Source organism: Falco punctatus (assembly GCF_963210335.1).
Source record: "Falco punctatus genome assembly, chromosome: 4".
NCBI lineage: Eukaryota > Metazoa > Chordata > Aves > Falconiformes > Falconidae > Falco > Falco punctatus.
Window position 1 is genome coordinate 106,311,105 of NC_137583.1, and position 17,860 is coordinate 106,328,964.

At 42.2% G+C, this 17,860-nt stretch overlaps 2 protein-coding genes across 3 annotated transcripts in view; one reads left to right on the forward strand and one right to left on the reverse strand.

Annotated features, from left to right (window-relative positions):
• Window positions 1-16,060, forward strand: PP2D1 (protein phosphatase 2C like domain containing 1). The gene is given in 25 exon segments (XM_080386439.1): window positions 1-6,451; window positions 9,887-10,016; window positions 10,018-10,123; window positions 10,126-10,209; window positions 10,212-10,297; window positions 10,300-10,327; window positions 10,330-10,369; window positions 10,371-10,572; window positions 10,576-10,704; window positions 10,708-10,736; window positions 10,738-10,801; window positions 10,805-10,893; window positions 13,949-14,096; window positions 14,098-14,126; window positions 14,128-14,204; window positions 14,207-14,592; window positions 14,596-14,666; window positions 14,668-14,713; window positions 14,716-14,769; window positions 14,773-14,809; window positions 14,812-14,843; window positions 14,847-14,858; window positions 14,862-15,036; window positions 15,039-15,125; window positions 15,128-16,060. Coding segments are annotated over 25 exon segments (2,283 nt in total). The 5' UTR covers window positions 1-6,365; the 3' UTR covers window positions 15,184-16,060.
• Window positions 15,374-17,860, reverse strand: part of RAB5A (RAB5A, member RAS oncogene family) — an 18,260-nt gene continuing 15,773 nt past the window's right edge. For both annotated transcript variants that reach the window (XM_080386438.1, XM_080386437.1), the window contains exon 6: window positions 15,374-16,861. In XM_080386438.1, coding sequence (XP_080242564.1) covers window positions 16,746-16,861 — 116 coding nt within the window. In that variant the 3' untranslated portion in view covers window positions 15,374-16,745. The remainder of the gene's footprint in view (window positions 16,862-17,860) is intronic.

Consider the following 17,860-nt stretch of genomic DNA (forward strand, 5'->3'; position numbering starts at 1 on the left):
TGATAGGGAAAAAGAACGGAATAGATCGCGGGAGTATTTTCATGGGAAAGGGGGTGGCGGTTTGTCGGGGTTTAAAATCGACAGGGGGTTCATGGGCGGGGGGAGGGGTGTCCAGGGCTCCGCCGCCGGCTCGGCGGGGCTGTGGTCGCCCGGCCCCGGGAGCGGGCTCAGGGCTTCCCCGCGGCGGTGACAGCGACCCGTAAGATGGCTGCTGCCGTCCCCGCCGCTTTAAGACGGACTGTTAAGGTGGAGGAGCCGCTGCCCTCGGCGGCGGCTGCCCCAAGCTTCGCAGCAAATCAAAGCGGAGGGGGGAAAAAAACCAACCCATTTTTCTCTTAAATTGAACAATGATTTTTTTTTTTTAGAGTATTTTTTGAAGTGTCTGAATCGTGTTTTAAAACAACAAATAGCCGCTGTCTGATAAGAGCCACACAAGAAGCTTTTCGCATGCATTTTTTTATGCCCGTTAAGTTTCTACTTTGCCCTGGGACTTGAAAACGAAACTGGTATTGCTTACTTTCACTTTCAGCTTTCCCACTGCTCTTCCTCGGTAGCAAATGTTACAAGCAAAGAGCGCGTCTGGAACGACATACTGGCTCCTATGGACTACTTAACGTCCATAGCTGAACGCAGACTCCTAGTTTTTTCTGGGAGTGGATGTAGCCTTCACATCCCCCAATACGTTTTTTCTTTCTTTTCTTTTTTTTTTTTTTTTTTTTTCCAAATCACCAACTTCTTCAAACGGGAAGCTAATGATATTTAACCCAGAATTAAGTCTGCACGCCTGCATGTAAATGAATTACGAGTTTCAGTTCCGAAAACACGTTTACTGTTTTCACACAGGTGAGTAACTCCACCGACGTTTATTGAGGCCACTCAGTGTGCGCTGATGTCTGAAGCTGCACCGGTGGGTGTTCACAGCATCCCAGCCCAGGCAAACCACCTTACTCTTCAAGGTCCTTAAAAACCAGGAAAGTTTTTACTTCCTTTACAGTAAAAATAAAAGATGAAAGTTGTTACGAAGCAGATACTGACTTTGGTTAAACGCCCAAATATTTGTTTACATGTCATGGTGTGCTTTTGAGGGTCTAATGGGAAAAACAGGGCTGTAATACATTCAGTAAGGCACTGGTTAGGGTCAAAGCAAAACCCACTGTTACTGCAGTTCCTTCTTGAATCCCTACGAGCATGGCTGTCTTACAATACTGTATCTCTTGTTTTTCCTTTTCACCTTGCTGCTCACTAGATAACCAGAACAGTAAGCCTACCAACCTGTGGCTACGGATACAGTTACTATAGTAACATTTATAAACACTAATTTCACGACACATGCAGAACTGCTGCCAGCTAGGAGCAGCTTAGAAAGAAATCACTTTTTAGCTGCAAACAGGTAAGTCTTCTTTTTTCCCCTCAACTTTAAGCTTGATTTAAATAATTGCTCTCATTCTAACTCTGTGCAAATACATTGTTTAAAAAAAAAACCAAACTTGACTTTGTCATAAATTGCTGCAGTGACGGGTAAAATACTACGTTCACAATTTTGACAAGAATAAGGAACGAAAAGATCATTTTCTGGCTGGAAACATGGGACTGTGATGGGTTGCGTTGACTTGTAGTGGTTCCAGTAAGTGTAATTGGGCCATGACAGGTTACACTACAGTAGGAAAAACCAAAAAATTTATGCTTTGTCATATGAGTGTATGCATATCATTCTCAATTTTGTATATCCAAGATGGCTTTTTCTGTTGACTGCATTTACAAGCAAGCACACGTTAATTTTCCAATTGTAATGCATGCATAACTCTGAGCACAAGAGAATCACTCTGGTGCTTATTTTTCATCATTAAACATGTACTATGAAAATATGAATTTAGGTTCAATGTCAAAACATTGAAAAACCCTGGCCACGTTTCTCAGTTTCTGTCCCTGGGGACATGTCAGTGGGTTTGCACAAGTCTAACTGACTCTGAACCCCGTGTTTAGGACGCGCTGGTGGGAGCAGAGCGAGCCGAGCTGCCTGCCTGCTCTGCTCACAAGCTCAGGTGAGTAGCCGGGTGACTTCAGGAAGTTTAATCAGCTGCATCAAATTAAGCAAGCCAGGAGCTGGATGAGACACGAGTGCCAGCTCGTGTGATTCTCAGGTCTCAGGCAGCCCTGAGGAGGTGCCTGCTCGGAGCCAGTGCTCCCAGGAGATGTGCATCTCACTTTGTTGCTCTTGCCCTAATTCGCTGTGTACACCCGGCAGGCTCAAATGCAAGACCGTGTGCCTTATTCCAGCCAAGGAGGCGGTTGCGTGCCGAGTCAGAAAGGAGGAAGTTAAAATGCAGTTCGGGGTGTGCCTGATGCCTGGTTAATACCTAGCTGCCATTTAGGGCTTTTGGGCCCTATCTCGGTCACCTGGTCATTAAAGAATGACTCAACTAATAGCAGCCTAATGCCAAAAGCTGCCTCTCTGAGAGGGACCTCCAGCCCACAGCCAAGCCTGGGAGCCCGCCAGTACCCCTCATCTCTGTCTCCCAGCCTGCTGGGAGCGAGTGTGCCCAACCCAACCCAGCCCTCTCCCTCTCCTTTTGCTTAAGATGGGACTTTCTTTCTGCTCTCCCACCTGTTTTTATTCTTGCCATTCAATGCAAATGTGAAAAGCGGAGCTCTTGCCCCTCCAGGGAGTTTCTCCAAGTATAAAATCCTATTGTGTCCTTTCATTAGTACATTCCTTGTGGGTGAAGTGGCCTCCCTCTTGGCCACCACGCATTCAGGACTGCTATCAATATTTTATGAATCACTGGAAATATTAACAGTACAGAAGTTTTGTTCGTTATGCTGTCTCGAGCATCTTGTCGGTTTCCCATGGTGCTTACATGTGACTTTAATAATGCAGATGGCAGACCTTCCCACCAGGCCTTTGTCTGTTAGAGGGAACCTCACACACCAATTACCCAGTTTTTAAAGGGGAAAAAAATGCGAAAAAAAAGGAAAGGAGAAAATGTCACCGCAACACTCACGGCTGTTTCAGTAACATGAACTTCTTGTTGGTGATGGAGCCCTTAGCAGTTTTCATTCACTCCTTACCCAGAGGATGCCCTTTTTGACTGCAGCTGGAGTTTTGATTTAACACAAACCAAGTGAGAACATTGAAGGCTGGGCTCATGCAGCACAGGACACGTGCTGCTTTCGCCGGTGCAGCGTCAGAAGCTGCTTGTTAAAGTTATTTAGTCATCTGCAGTCACTACATAGGCTCACACTGCATTTCTCCACGGCAGTGAGAGCTCTGGGTTGCTTTACGCAAACATGGGATGTACTATCTGTTTTTCCCTTACCTTTTATTTCTTCTGCCTCCCTACAATTTTTTTTTTTTGTTTATTCCTTTCTCTCACATCTTGTTCTCTTCTTGCTGCTACTTAATACATGGCAGAGATTCCCTCCCCCAATTCTTTGGGATCCCATGCAGCACACTTTGCCCATGCTTTGACAGTTCTGCTAACACCCCATCCCCATGCAGGGCAGGTCACTTGGTGCTGGCAGCCTTGCAGACCCCTGGGCGCCTGGCACAGGCTCGGCTGGCAGGGGGTGGGACAGAAGGGACCTCCTTTCTGCTACCTGCACCCCAGCAGCTGCTGACCAGCACCTTTGATATGACACCGATTTAGAGAATAAAACTCCGCATAGAAAACCCCTTTTATTTCTGAAGATGAGTTTACACTGGCCTAAGCACATCTGACTATGTGAGCCCACTACTGGGCCTTCCCCATATCCGTACGGGAGAGCACCTCGAAACTTGAGAACCAGGGACACAACCGCAGGCATCACAGCTAACCACTTGGCTACGCTGCAGAAACAAAATAGGTTAAAAACCTCCATTTAGACCAACTATACTTGTGGTGCGTTCAGCTGAAAAAAGCAGAGGAACTCCAGTACAGCAGCAACCCAAGATGTGGGTTTGTGGGGAAGGGGGCAGGGTGCCGCTGGAAGGAGAGTGCAGGAGGCACAGTTATGGTATCTTCATGGATCTTCCACAGTTCTCTCTGTGGATCCCCAAAACCTCGCATACCACCCCTCCCACGCCAAGGCCAGCGAGCTTGCCGTCCCCACTCGATGCTCTGCATCTCTGCTCCACGCAGGCTCTCAGTGGGTTACGAACTGCCACCACTGCCCCACCATCTACCAGGAACAGATCCAAAATATCTGGAGTGTAGAAAGAGCTGGGTTTGCCATTGCTTTGCCATTTCCCAATTTGATGCTTCCTTCCAGCTCTGTCCAAGCAGACAGTGTCACAAATTGTAACTGTCACCTAAGACCTAATGATGGGGACTGTTTCCCCTTTATAGGATGACACAAAACCAGTGGGCCTGGAATCCCAATATTCCAGTTTTGTACAACAATTAAGATAAATAAGGAGACATTATCTTAATTTATTCCATAATTATTTTAATTATTAATCACTTCCTTCTTTCTTGCCTATTATCAGGCCTAGAGGTGGGAGTGTTCCCAAGTCCTGAAGGCAGGCTCTGCCCCCCACATGCTCCCGTGACTCACCAGGTTCATCTTTGTCTCTTCCCACACCTTTCATAGCAGACTTCCTTCAAGCTGCATGATTGCTTCTGGGGATACAGTAAGTAGGCTACTGTGCACACCTAAGTTGACTCACTTGGGAGACAATGTCTTGTTCCTTCTGCATCATTCCCTCTGCAGATGGTTTTGGAAAATGAGAAGGCCAGCTCTGCTAAAACTGGTGGAAGGTGTAGGGCATGGCTGCTGGGTTAGCAAATGAGTTTGTCTTTTCAGGCGAAGAGCTTTTCAGAGGTCTTAGATGAGTTTTAAAAAGGCTACATAGGGGGTTCCACAGAGGATATTAGCTCTTTGCTTCTTCGGCCAAAGGTGACCATGAAAAACTGGGACCTACTAAGGCAGCTCCTGCCCAGCGGGGGTGCTGGCTCTGGCCATACGCTGCACAGCACCATCAAGCTGCACCATGGCAAATGCTACAGCCCCGCTGGCCACACGTGGTGGGTCCCTGGCAGGGGCTGGTGGTATCAGGCACACCAGCTCAGGGAAAGACAGTCTTGGCTATGCCAAGAGAGTCCCCACCGTGGTTTCTGTAAGCAGGTTCAATGCACTCATAAAAAATTTTCCAGGGGAGATGCTGTTGCCAAACTCTGCCACGCTCAGAGGGGAGGGAAACTGGGCAGGAGGGAAGGAGCAGAACTGAATGTGTGAAGGCAATGAAGCCATATTGTGGTACCGTGGCATCACAGGCACGTGGCAAAGGGCATACGGAGAGGGAAGCACTGGCTGAGGCATGAGCAGAGGGAAGGCAGGGCAAGGAGTAAAGCACGGAAGAAGGAAAAGCCAGGCAAGGAAGCTGGTGCTCACTCAGCAAGAATGCGTGGCAGTGAGGCCTGTTTATACATATTGGCTGATAATATTGTGATGAGAAGCTCAGGGAGGCCGTGACCTCTATTTTATATCACACAGCCCCCTTCTCTGCCGCCTCCTGTCACCCGCAGGCAGGCATCTTCCCAGTGCTGGTTTCAGCATCAACAATAGTCACTGTTTTCTATGACCAAGTATGTGACAAATTATAATAATAAAGAAACAAGTGTCATGGAGGAAGGAGTTCAGGACTAGATTGCGTAAGTTAAGTGCTGACTGTGACAAAGGAAGAAGCACGCTCTGGGTGGAGACAGGAACGACGTGTGTCAGAGGGGAGATGTCTGCATATGGGACTCTTCTGTTTGGATACAAACCAGGTCCTGGATCCTCAAGGCTCAGTTAGAGACACCTTCACCAATTATAAAATGAGATTGTAGTGCCAAACTGCAGAAACAAAAAGTAACCTCTCCTTGCTATACGAAACAGCAAGCAACTCCCAAGTGTCACAGCTAGAGAGGGTTTCCAGAAACAAGAGGTTTACTGGGATGATGGTTTCCTCTGCCATACGAGCCCCTGGCCTGCAGTCCTGTGCTCTGCCTCAGTCCTGCCCCTCTTACGGACAGGGCAGTGTATGGCAGAGGTGGGGCAGCCTCCCCTTCCTAGTAGCGGGACTAAGCACTGACCAGGAGGCTCTTTGCTGTGACACAAACAGTAAATACGTACCTTTTTGTCAAGGGCAAAAATCAATCTTAAACTATGGTTCGCTCCCCATTCTTCTACATCTTCTAATTTTTTTTTTTTTTCCTGCTTCTATTTTCAGCTCAGAACATACAGCAGTGTTGGGTTTTGGCTCCCTAAATAGGCACAGGGAGACTGCAGTGAGCTGGAGAGCTGAATTGGATCTTTCACTCTCTGAGGCCGAGAGCTCTTTAGCTTTGTCTATTCTGCTGTCGGTATCTCGCTGTTACCCTTAAACTTGACAGCAAAAAACCTTTATGAGCCTGTATCTGCTCCTGATGAGGGAAATGCAAGGAGAAAAGGAAATACAGGTCAATCTTTTTACCGTAAGAGATCAACAAAGGTAACGTTTCATTTTTTATTTAGTTTTTACACTGTTTTCAGTTATTAACGTAAGCAATGTATGCATACTATAAAAAAATTAACATCAGGGCTGCCCTTTTAATAATTACAAGCAAAATGAGTGTAACTGAAAAGTTGTAGCCTATCTTCTTGTTCTATATGAATTATCATAGAATCACAGAATGGTTTGGGTTGGAAGGGGCCTTAAAGATCATCTGGTTCCAACCCCCCTGCCATAGGTAGAGACACCTTCCACCAGACCAGGTTGCTCAAAGCCCTATCCAGCCTGGCCTGGAACACTTCCAGGGATGGGGCATCCACAGCTGCTCTGGGCAGCCTGTTCCAGTGCCTCATGACCCTTACAGTAAAGAAGTTCTTCCTTGTATCTAAATCTACCCTCTTTTAATTTAAAGCCACTACCCCTTGTCCTATCAGTACAGACCTACTACAAAGTCTGTCCCCATTTTTCCTATAAGCCCCCTTTAAGCACTGAAGCTGCCGTAAGGTCTCCCCAGAGCCTTCTCTTCTCCAGGCTGAACAATCCCAATCCTTTCAGCCTGTCTTCATAGGACATTACATAGGTTACCCTGGTTATTTACACATTGTAATTAAGTGGGACTGTTTTGATGCTCTGAAATTGTTATTTGTTAGCACTTACACAGGTATAAACATCTATAAAATATATGTTAAGAATTAAATTTACTGAGGTCAAACTAACATTTTGTTGAAAGTTTTCAATTTCCTGTCTCTAATCCAAAGGGGGTTTATATACACTAAATGCAAAATGGGTTTGTATTTAAAAGGCTGACAAAAACCAGCTTACCAGATTTTCTGTATATATTAGTCCTAACATTTCTCAGGCTTAGTGCATAATCACAATGACAGCAGTGAAAAAGGCTTGTGCTATCTCCCAGTCTCAAATTCAAACTACGCCAAATAAAGGGAAAGGGATCTCTACACAAGCACTACCTTTTGCTGCTATTTTAATCACGTACCACCTTATCTGCCCTGCTAAGTGGTGCGGCATTTCTCAAGGAGGCTGATGCTCACCTCTTGTGGAGCGAGAAACCTTCCCGTGAATGGTCCTGCAGCAGACTAAGCGCTGTAGCCAGCTGCAAGCTCACCTCTGCAAGGACAAGGTACACTACAGCGTCATAAGGGGTTTTTTAAGTGGCTCTGCTAATACTATAGTCTGTATCGCCCTCTTCAGAAGATATTTTCTTTTTAAATGTTGTAACTGACTTACCTCAGCTGATCAGACGCACTTGGTTCTTTAAGACGTATTAGGATTAATTGGGGGTGGAGGAGGTTGCAGCTTTGCCTTTAACGGAATTTTGTCGAGTGTCATCACAGCAAAAATGCCCATGGGTTGAAACACAAATCATGGAAAAGCTTATAATCCACCGGTAATGAACGTTAAGTAGTGAAGGAGAAGAAAATGTACTTCCCAGCTGAAATCCTGGAAGGGACAACAGTTGCAAAAGTTACTTTAAGGTGTGGCTGTATCAAGTTTAAAGGCAGTGCCCCAGAAAATGGATGAGGTTGAAGCAGGATGAAATTACCGAAGCCTGCTCTTGCAGCGTGGCTGTGGGATATTTCCACTGCTAAACCACTGCTGTCTGCCCAGGTGGTGGATTAACAGCAGTTAACAAAGATTAACTGGAAGTCAGAAATCTCAGGAGAGAGAATACATTAAAAACCTGTGAGATATGCATTTTTGTCTGGTATTTCTCACCCATACACACACAAATACTAAACACTAAACTAAACATAATGAACTGAAGCGTAACACTATGTTTTCATACTTAGTAGACTGATCATGTATAGGCCGGCAAGCTGAGCCTCTCACAGCAGGCAGGATTTGGTGTTACTATGGTGTCTGTACATTTATGTCACATGCTGATCTAGGGGGACAGGCTGTTACACAAGCAGCCGTATGGTTTAGCTGTACATCACATTACAGGCCACAGCGGCCGTTCAAACAACTCATTTCATCTGCTGCCTAAGCAATATTCGTATTTACAAGGTTTCTTACCCATTTCAAAGGACAGGTAGAATCATCAGTGCTGCCTACAAATAGGGTTGCCTCATGTTTTCAGTAACTTAAAACTGCGGACACTAACTGTTCATACTGAAATTTTCCAAGCCTGAAGCAGATTAATTTGAAAAAAGTCCAAGTAATATGGTCTAGCTGTTTCTGAGAATACGCTTTCATGAATATGTTATTTTGCATGTATTAAACCAAAATTCTAGTAACTATTTTATAGAGAATGTCCAAGATTGTCAGTCTAAACTAGGGCTTGGAAATTTGGCTGAGACGGCATCAAGCGGTGCCTCTTTTGTCATTCTTGTAACTTTACCTAAATCAGACCAAGTTACAGTATTTCGAAAGCAGCATCAGTTTGCTGGTGCCCAGCGGAGACGTGCCAGTAGGTGAATTCAGGCAGCCCCCTCTGCACTGGCTGGTCTCTATCAGCAAGTGTCTCACAAGGACTTACTCCACAGCTGACTCTTGGGTTTGTAGCACAAGCGCCAGACCTAAGAATAGTTAAACAGCATCAAGGAAGGAGACTGAGCTGGTAAGGGAGACTGGAGCAAGGAGCTGAGGTGGGAAAAGAGGTGCATGGAGACAGGAGAGCAGGCAGAGAGGCTCGTGCGGGCTATAGATGATGTCCTCGCAGTACCTGGTCTTGATTCCACGTTTTCAGCCTCGCTGCTCTTCTGCAAGCTCTGTTGCAAAGTGCGTCCCTCCTTCCATCCTGATGGCTGGAGAAGAACTGAGGCTGCGTGCTGTTGCTCACAGGTCTGGCAGCTCAAGGACTAGGGGTGTTTCCCACACACCTAAAAGCTCAAATACTGCTTGGCCCATTTGACAACATTTTGTTCTTCATTATGCTTTCTTGACTTAGAAACTGACACATTCAAAATTGATCCTACATTAAAGGAACACGAACATTGCAAGATCTAGTTGCAAGCAAGAACAATAGAATATTGTCCACATACATGTAATTAATCTTCTGTGCGCCTAAATGCAACGGTATAAAATATTTTTTTTTCCAGTTGACTCAAAAGTCCTCAGAACTAAAACTGATTGCAATGACAGTGAGATTTGATTATAAACATGTACACCAATGCTTCTGGCCCTATTTCATATTTCCCACGCAAGATCGGTGTATTTTTTAATCTTAAATAAGCCTTTCCCCCTCCTTCTTGAATTTCCCTTCTTGAATTTGCTGTTATTGCTGATTTTTAACAGTTATTAGTTACAATTTTTACATAATCTCACATAGGTTACCCAGTTTCTTGGCCACGTATGCATTAATACACCAGTGATGCAATTCAGTTTCTAAGAGAGTGAGAACAAGGGTTATGTAGTGTTACCTAATATTAAAAGATGAAAATATGAAACTCTTTAACATATTGAACTCCTTTATAGAATGACATGGGAGGAAAAATCTCAGGACAAAGCAAAAACACCTGATTGTAAACTTTCCAGAGATGAGGAAGATCACCTGGAGAAAGTCACAATCGCACCCGAGAACAATGATTCCAAGCATATTTCGCTTTTTTTGCTCTGCATGTCAACAAACAATATATCCATACCACCTTCTTTATCACAAAAAAACCCAAACCACAAAGCCCCTAGCTTTGCTGGGTTTCGATAGCCCACAAAGACTGACAATGAAGCACTTTTGGCTCAGAGACAGAAATTAATTTCAAAGTTGACCAAGACTCCTGAATATTCCGAGACACACAGGCAGATTATTCATTTGAATTCCTTAGGGGTAATCGCACTCCTACATCATATCATCATTTTGCTAATACTAACAGTCCTAGTATGTACAAGTAAATAATTCTTTAACAAAAGCATTACCAATTTCCAAGATAAAAATTCCACGTGGCAAGGAGACATGGAAGACATTTATTGTGCATGACAACTACGGAAATAGGTCAGATCTGTGCTTTCTGGGGTTAGTTGATGGCTCTCATGGTGTGACAACTGCAGGAACAGTTGCAGTAGAGCTTCTCCTTCTATTTCTTGGCCAGCTACTCAAATGGATTCCTCCTACAAAAACAGTTAAGGATGAACAGGAAATTCTAGATTCTTTTGCCACAGTAATCTAGGCAGATTACAGCAAAAAAGAGAAGATTTTCTCAGATAAACCAGGCAATGATGAGACTAACAAGACTGATACTTACGAATGGATTCACAAAGCATACTCCAAGCCCTTCTGGAGAAAGAATAGACTTTTGTGACTGGGAAGCAATAAAGTTTCTGAAGTTCACTTCAGCAGTTACCTGTTTGGTGGAAAGAATCCCCAGCAAAATGACAGATGGCACTGAGGAAGAATAGAGAAAACATTCTGAAAACACCACAGACAGTCCATCAGCCTGGACAGCCAAAAGTGCTGCTGGTTTACTGCACATTGCTAATATAGGTATGTACGTTCCACACCAGGATTTTCTTTTATTTTTTTCCCTCTAGCCAATGAAGAGAAAAAATAAGCTAATCTAGAGATTCGTTGGCAGTAGGTGTCTGGAGATAATAGGAAGCAATTGCTTTAACTTGACAATATGAAGGAGACATGATAAATTCCTTTGCAACCGATATTGGTATCAGACAATAGCATTACATTTACTAGGTAAGTAGCCTCAGTACGATATTTGAATTAAAGCAGTAAAGTCGATATACCAATGTGAAAGACACAGTTAGGAATCATTCCATAATACACAAGTGACCTCTGTAAGAGTATTAAGCCCCCACCCCCCTTTTTTTCTTTTTTAAATCAAGAGGTTTAAGGTGTCATCATTTTAGGGCAGGCAATTGCAAATCTTCTGATTTTAGATCTGGTAAATCCCTTGTGTCAATGAAACACACACCTAAGAGATTTTTATTCATTTGTTTCATTGGGACTAAGTGCCACCACATTTTGCTACCAGCAAACTGAAAATGTGATCGATGAAGATCATCTAAATTATTTATCTCTGAAATCAAAATTGGTTGCTATTTACTGTTGTTATGGAAGATCAATTCAGACCCGTTTACTTATGAAGTAGATCCCAGCATACCCAACACTACAATACTTTTCTATCACTTTCCCTAGCATTAGTAAGGAGTTTGCTAACACTGCAGCTTTCCATCAACGTGGGCACTCCTCCCTCCTCAGATGAGTGTATTCAAAAAACCTGTAAGACTCCTTCATTCATATTTCTTCATATGAAATTTGACTGAAATTAATCAAGAGGGTCAAACATCAGTAGGGGAAGGAAAAACCATTTGAGAGGCTTCATTTTTGTCAGGAGGCAAGAAAAAAACTACCATATTCCACATCTGAAAAACCTGATCAGATTAAAAACAATAATGTACTAACAGTGAATAAGTAACTGCGGTCTGTCCACTACTCCCCGTCCTCTCCTCCGTTTTCTCAATGCTTGTTGCTATAGCCATACTTTCTCTAACAAGCATTTTTGCAGTTAACTTTACTGTTACAGGTATCAAAACTGATAGTTTAGTGCTAGCTCAGATGTCCTTTCAGGAGATGCAGTCCACCTTTGATGGAACACAGTATTAACTCACATAAAGGTTGTAATATTTTCAGATGTATTTGTTTTCACCTTATTGGGGAAGAAACCCATTTTTATGACAATGAGCTTGAGGTAAGATGAAACTAAGAAAATTTGGTAGAGAATTCACCCAACCTAAGTTTTCTGGTTCTAGTTACCTGCCTCCATCCTTTCCTCCCAGATGAGATTTTATGCTGTCTGCAATTAAAGGTACTGTAAACTCAAGCTCTGCTAATGAGTTAAGGCCTGAAGTTGATCAGAGATACTGTAAGCCTTTTATGATTAAAGTCCACATTTTTGAACCGCTGCTAAATACATTTATTTAATCTAATACACTTAATTTTCCACCAAATGTATGACAAAAAAAATATTTGCACAACATCAAGCTTCATTTTCCCCCCAGGAATGTGTTCTCATAGAAGCAGACATGTTCCTTCAGCACCAGGTAAGCAACTGAAGAGGATGGTCAGATAAGCGGAGCAGGAGATGGTGGCGCTGGCCAGCTCTGTCTTCTTCATTTAGTCCCACATTGATAGGTCAGCTAGTTTTTGTTGATTGTTTTGCCCTGTCCCTGGTTTGCAGACAACAGACTTGCATCCAGAAGTGACTAGATTTTACTATTTCTTGCAGTCAAATTGTTCCACATGAATTATATTATGCCCTTTGTTAGGTTTACAGCTGGTGGTCTTACTCCGATGGTTCAAAGGAAATTTTAGACAATCTTCTAGCTCTCCACGGAAATCAGAGGAAGGAGGAGGGAGCAAGCACAAGGAAGCATTCACACAGCATAACTTAAGGCATCTACATTCCATAATCAATTTTTTAAAAAGTGTGTCCTTGTTTGATATTCTGAATCACATTCTAGAGAGATCTGCCTTCACACAGGCTACACTTCGCTGTCTCCTACGCCCGACAATGCCAATACTTCCCAAGAAATACAACTACCGTATAAGCAGTGCCTACTCATAAACACTTTTCAGAGATCTGTGCCCTAGTCTAGCCAGATGATATTAAAAATACTATAAATGAACATACTGCAGCCAGCTTACTGTCTGGAAAGCTACCATCCCGCCTAAGTTCCTTCTGTAAGAATGCCAACACATGGGAGCAGACCAATAACCTCCTCTAACACAAAAAAACTGGTCTTCTCCCAGCATTAGCCACAGAGGATCTCAAACAACACATCCCTGTTTCAGAGCTGCTTTCCTTTCGGCTCTGCATTAAAGTCTGACAAAACTAGTCACCTGCAGTGTTGCAATTTCTAACACTTTTCATTCTCACCCTGCAGATTTCAGATGTGTTGAGGGAAAGGTAAAGTACCTATTCCTACCAAAGGAAAGAAGTTAGTCCTTGACTTCTCATGAGGACTGTGAGAACTCTTGCTCCCTTGGGTCCCTTAACAGCGGAAGAGATTTAAGGCATCATGTTAGTAAACTGTAAATCCTACATGATGTTCAAATTCCTTTCAGGTACTAGAAATTTGATACTGCTAAAAACAGTCTGAACCTAAAACTTCTTTATGAGTTCATTCAGCCATAGTATTTTGAAAGCACACATTCTCCTAGGGAAAAAAGGTATCTCGGGAAAACTACACACTCTTGCTTAAAAACCAGTCAAGGTGCAACGTTTCTATCAGACTGCACCTTAAGCTGAATGAAATGTCACTTAAGACTCCTCATAAGAGTCTAGTTGCAGTCAGAATAATATAGTTCTGAAAGTCTTCTGAATAATGGGAGGGAAAAAAAACACAGAAAACTTTGCTGTAAAATAGAACCAGATTCACTGATGCACATATTATTGCCTGTGACAGTAGACAATTGAGCTATGACCCCAGTTTTTGCCCCAGTCCTTAGCAAGAGGCCATTAATGCAACAGCAGTATCTTAAAAAAAAATCAGTATGCTGTAATTCAAAATATTACCTTCTAATTTTAGTAATGCACATGCAGTCTTAAGTAAAAACAGAAACAGTCATGGCTTCTCAAAAGAGCACAGCACTTCTAATGTAAGCAAGAGAAAAATCATACTTCAGAATGCTGGAGACATCAGCACTAATAAACCAGACTGGTTAGTAGAGGGGCACCCTGAGAACTGCAAGGGATCTTGGACATCAGAGATCCACTGCTGAAAAGATCCGTTACACCTGTACCTCATACTGTATCTGTTCCCATCAATGACACTTGTCAGTTTCTTTTTTAGCTTCTCGTGGGCTTTGGGAGGTTTTGGATTACAATGAAGTACTTGCATTAACTCTAACAACAATCACTCATTATTTTAGAATGTATGAATGTGCCCAACAAAACAGGACTTCTCCGTGTAAGTGTCAGTATTTGACGCCCCTCACTGAAGACAACTTAAATGACCCAAAGGCTATTAATGATTGGCAAGATAGAATAGAGACACTGTATTCTAGCAAAGACATTTTTCTGACTGACTCGAAAGGCAACCTGAAACAAAATAAGCCAAAATGTTCTAGGAGGAACTATTTGCAAAGTGAAGATGGAGTTCCTAAGGAAACCAATGGCCACAAAAATCAAGCTGATCCAGAACTGTCTCTTTTCAGTAACAATGAAGTAAACTGAGAGAGAGAAACACAGTCCAATTCTAGCAGACAAGGTGGCTCTGAAGAAGTGAAACAGCTTGAGGACAGAAGAGTATCTATGCAACAATTTTCAGCCACGGTCACAGACTGCAGAGCAAGAAGAGACACTAACACTTTCTGTGTGAGAGGTCCAAGTCGCACCCATAAACAGCTGTAAGAGAATGTACTGGCAATAGGGCCTGAACACATGAGACAGCCCCAAAGGATCCCGGAGCACGCCTTTCCGATTAGGACTCAGGTCAGTAACTGGCAGAAAAAATGGACTCCAAGATATTTTGTGACAAACCTGCAAGTTACACTGGTCAAGAACTGCTAAAGATTGGATCCCCAGTGAATTCTAAACCACCACTACAGGTTGAGGAGGACACAAAAATGTACCCGGCCAACTGCGAATCACGAACTGCAGGGAGAGGCAGGGTCACTCTGGGGCCCTCTACAACAACAGCACAAGCTACATGAGTGAACACCTGGAAAAGACTGCATTACCTGCAGGTTCAAGAGACAATATTACTATTTGGTTATACTCCTAAACAGATGCAGTAAGAAACCCTATTACCTCAACATTTAAAAGTTTATCATAGGATAACCGGAGTGACATAGCATATATAGTACAAGCTTATTTTTAGCTGTATCATGAATTTACTTGTAATCACCTTATATGCTGACCCATACAGTAAATCAGACATCTTGTCTGGGACTCTGCAAATGCAATAAAACCTTTTGGAACTCTCAATAAGAAACAGTAATCAAAAATCATCTTTTTTTTTTTTAAACCACTTTATTCAAACCTGAGCACCTCAATATAAAACTAAACACTGGTGAACTGTCATTTCCCTTGCTAAACCCAGATTACTGCAAATTTAAAATCTGCACAAGTTTCTGCTATCAGTTCAACATTTAAATAGACTAATTCATCTCTTCTGACACACCTGGTAGATTTCATATAATGAAAATAACTAAAAGAATTAGTGCAATATACTGGACAGATCAAAGTAAAACGTACTTTGGAAAACAAAGTTGCAAAGTTCATTACTGACAGACAGCAGTACTTATGTTACAGATACAGGAGCATCATTTATTACTGTTCTAACCATTAAGGAAGAACTTAGAACCCCCTTTGATTAGAGAGGAAAAAAGTTAGCTTTAAGTAACTGTACATTCTGTATACCTTTAAGCAACTCTTAAATATTACAGAAAGTATTAAACAAATGTAGACTACAATGCAGAGTACCTATTTACAGTACATTAATATCCAAATTTAAAATCAAGTTGGATGTACATAATTGTTAGTGCACTATTTTTTTCCTTAGGGGAAAACCAAACTGTAATGGCCAGCAATGATCAAAAACAAGAAAGAAGTCACAGACATTGAGTTTGATGTAGTTTTACTTGAAGAGCTCTTACAGTTTGTAGAGAAAAAACCAAAACCATCCTAAGTCATAAAGTTAAGTTTACTGGTCTGTACCCTCTGACCAGATTAGAAATAAAAGTTAAATTTGATTTATCACTAATTCCCTTAGATAACTAACTTGGTTGATATAATTTACATACAGTGTACCAACTAAAACTCCACTTTTCTGCAAGCACAAGGTTTTAAAATTGTTAATGCAAGTATTGTTTTTAATCAAATTATTAAACTATGGAATGTATAACTAAACAGTGGATACCTGCAGAAACAACTGGTTGCGTCAATACTGTGAATAAGTTTAAGTATTTTTTAGATCCTGTTTCTAGAAAGGTTTTAAAGCACAATTGAGGATTATGAGAAGTCCCAATTCTATTTATTGTAACAGTGATCAGTATTGAGGCTACAGGAACTGGCCAATTAGGTCCACGGAAAGTAGTTCTTCTACACCCCTAGTAGTAAGTGATTTTTAGAACCTTTCAACTGAAGGAAGTTTATTCCGCTTCCATTTCTCCTCTACTGCTGAAACATTACAGCCAGCGGCAGATACATGCATGTTAAAATTTTAGGTCAAGAGAAAACTCGGTATCATGAAATTGATAATTATTGTAAAGTCTCTTCGTTGTTTGGAAGCTGTACTGGGCCAGGTTAAGCACTCCAATTCCATGGTTATTAACAGTTAGGAAGCAGAAGAATATTCAGAACAGTTTAAAGCAATTGATGTTTTAGTTACTACAGCATTGACTCTTGGGTGGTTGTGTGGGTTCAGTAAGGTCTACTCCTCTTCCTCTGGCAGAGTTGGCTCCTGTATTCTGTGGTTCATTCTTGGGCAATTTTTTTGCTATAAAATCAACAAAAAGAGTTAAAACTGAGATTGTATTGTGATTAGATCACCTGAGTACAAAACCAGTCAACACTACTACTCCATAAGCGTATCAATATAATCACTATAAAATCCAATTTGATTCAGTGCGTTGGTAATAAAAGAAGACACTTCTTCATGATTAACTACCTTATTTATGATTTTCAAGACTGAAATGCATTAGTAATTTCAACAGTAAAATATATCTGCAAAGGTGTGCTATGCTGGTAAACGTTGGCTCTTGTAGAAATCCACTTACACAGAACAGGCTTTTTTGTGCTAAAAATATGCAGAAAAAATTAAAAGGCACAAAACACAGACATAAATGGGTCAAACTACTCCTGGCTATCAAGCCAGAATAAGCATTTGCATACAACATGTAAAATGACCCTCAGCACTAGAGCAAGACTCTCATCTCTCTTTTTTAAGCTGTCTCTTCTCTCCAGCTTTTTTAAGTCAACTGACTGCGATAATTTCTTTGTTGTCCTTATAGCTCCAGGGTACATTTCTTTGGTCTTGACATGAAAAATAAGGGTGACAAATGTTACCCTTCTGAGCAGTAGCTCATCCTGTTAATTTTCTGAAGGAGAGAAAGCAGAGTTCTGGGGCTCTCTTGCCCATGCTACCAGGACCCAACAACCCTCCCTGTTCTACAGTTTGGCTGCATGCTTTGACTGCAAAGTAATTACTTTGCCCAGGTTTTTAAAGAACTTTTCCTAAAAGAAATGAAATGCAAGTGTAACAGCCAGAAAACCAGCAGAGTACACATTAACAAGATGTTCTGTGGTGCTAAATAATCTCATCTAAGATCCCTTTCCACAAAAGGCTAGACCAGGTGATCTTTTGAGGTCCCTTCCAACTTGGGCTGTTCTACAATTCTGTGTCAGAACCCAGGAGTTCACATGGTACTAAACTGCTGAGACAGTACAAAGGGACAAACCACCAGTAAAAAAAAACGCCTTCCGAGCATTGTTCTGG